The 1,703-nt window shown below is 53.9% G+C and overlaps 1 protein-coding gene across 1 annotated transcript; it reads right to left on the bottom strand.

Annotated features, from left to right (window-relative positions):
- Positions 1-242: 242 nt before the first annotated feature.
- On the bottom strand, positions 243-1,103 carry MCM1 (transcription factor of the MADS box; the record flags this gene model as incomplete). Its single annotated transcript, XM_053197028.1, has 3 exons — positions 243-527; positions 596-730; positions 858-1,103. 3 exons carry the CDS (start codon positions 1,101-1,103, stop codon positions 243-245), a joined length of 666 nt encoding a protein of 221 aa, XP_053045517.1.
- Positions 1,104-1,703: the final 600 nt, after the last annotated feature.

The raw sequence follows: 1,703 nt of genomic DNA, 5'->3' as shown, positions 1-1,703 counted from the left end.
CGGTCGAGTTGCGAGATACCGGCGGAGTCGCAATAGCAAAAGGGAAATTGGGATCAAGAGAAATAAAAAGAAAACGTAGTGGAACGAGATGCAGCAATTAGTAACACCGAACTGTAACGCCAAACTACCAGAGCCTCATCGCCGGGTGAAGAAATGACGAATGCCGGCGAGCGAGGTCTGGGAGATGCAGGATGTGTGTCTGGTATCAACGGGAAATGCAAAAGTCATGATGAACTTGGCGATCATGACTGATGCGACGTGTGCTGGGGGAGACCAGACTGCGGCGGCATAGCGTAGCCACCACCCCGTTGTTGTTGCTGGACATAGCTCTGGTAGGCGAGCGCCTGAGAAGGGTCCATGCCGACGTTGGACATGTAGTTGGGAGGCATGTGAGATTGAGGCATACCCTGGCGTCCTGCCTGAGGGGGCAAGTGCTGTTGAGGAGGCTCCTCGGGGGAGTCAACCTGGTTCGAGTCGTCGACGCCGTTCTCGCCGCCTTGGGAGGGCTCGGGTGCGTTCAGGCATGCCTGTATCAGGAGTCAGAGTTGTCTTCCTCATTTTCTACTCTGCGTTGGGTAAAGCAAAGAGCGCATACCTGAATCAAATTCTTGCCCTCAGCCTTGGTGACAAGAGGTTGCAACTTTGGTGTCGTAAAGGTGTAGACAAGACCCGTCTCGGAAACAACGAGAAGGAGCACTTGGGTGCCAGTGAGGACAGAAAGCTCATAGGCCTAATGTGCGTTCTGGTCAGCATTTTGTACAAGTAAAAATCGGGCTGGTGCAGGCAGCAACATGCGTCTGGGGAGGGTTGCTTCGACTTTGTTGGGAATTGAGGAGCGGTTGGCAGTGTCAACGTACCTTCTTCATGATACCAGCCTTGCGCTTGGAAAATGTAATGTGGCGACGGGACTTGTCGTTGATGAACTTGATCTCAATCTTGCGACGCTCGCGGCCGCCCTTCTCGTCATCGTCATCGTCGTCGTCGGCGGTGCTGGGACGTTGGCGCTTGACGCCTCTGTTCTCAGCGACGCTGCCGTTGCCAACCTGCGACTCGTCGAGGTCGGTAGGCGAGGTCTGGTCGTGTTGATCGGTGATGTCGGCCATTGTGGTCAAGTGCGCGGGTGTTGGATGGTATCACAAGGCAGTAAAAGGTAAAAACGGTGGAGAAACTGCTTTGAGCGTGGTGCCGATTGATCTATACTTGATCAGGGTGGATGAGCTCTTGCTGTGTGTAGCTTGGATGTTGTCGCAGAAGGAGGCAGGTCGGAACGGGAGGTAACCTGTATCGAGTCTGGTGCGGAGCGGATGCGGTGCCTTGCGTGTGGTGGAGGTGGGAAGGCAGGTAAGGTTGACTGATTGAGAGAGATGGCAGGTAGGAGAGTTGGTAGGGTAGGTGGTGGTAGGTAGGTGGGTAGGTTACGCGGGCGACTGATAGCGCGGTTGCGTGTGTAGTAGTACCTTTTTTGTTTTTTTCCCCTTGCCGACCAACGGAAGCGAGGAATTTGCTGATTTAAATTTTTATTTGCTTTGTTTGACTTTTGGAGCTTCCGTGCCTGGCATGCACTTGTTGCTTGTCGGTAGCCACAGCGGGATAGCGGACAGACTGAGTGAAGATTTGTCCCAAATAGTCAATAGTCGACGGCGACTATTTTTTTGACAGGCGGCGCGCGCGCGGTGGATGGATGGTTGGTGGTGGAAGGAAGC

The sequence above is a fragment of the Colletotrichum fioriniae genome, assembly GCF_027942845.1.
Source record: "Colletotrichum fioriniae strain IMI 355084 chromosome Unknown scaffold_14, whole genome shotgun sequence".
Lineage (NCBI taxonomy): Eukaryota > Fungi > Ascomycota > Sordariomycetes > Glomerellales > Glomerellaceae > Colletotrichum > Colletotrichum fioriniae.
The sequence above is the reverse complement of the archived record's forward strand: the minus strand, read 5'-3'. Positions and strand labels throughout refer to the sequence as shown.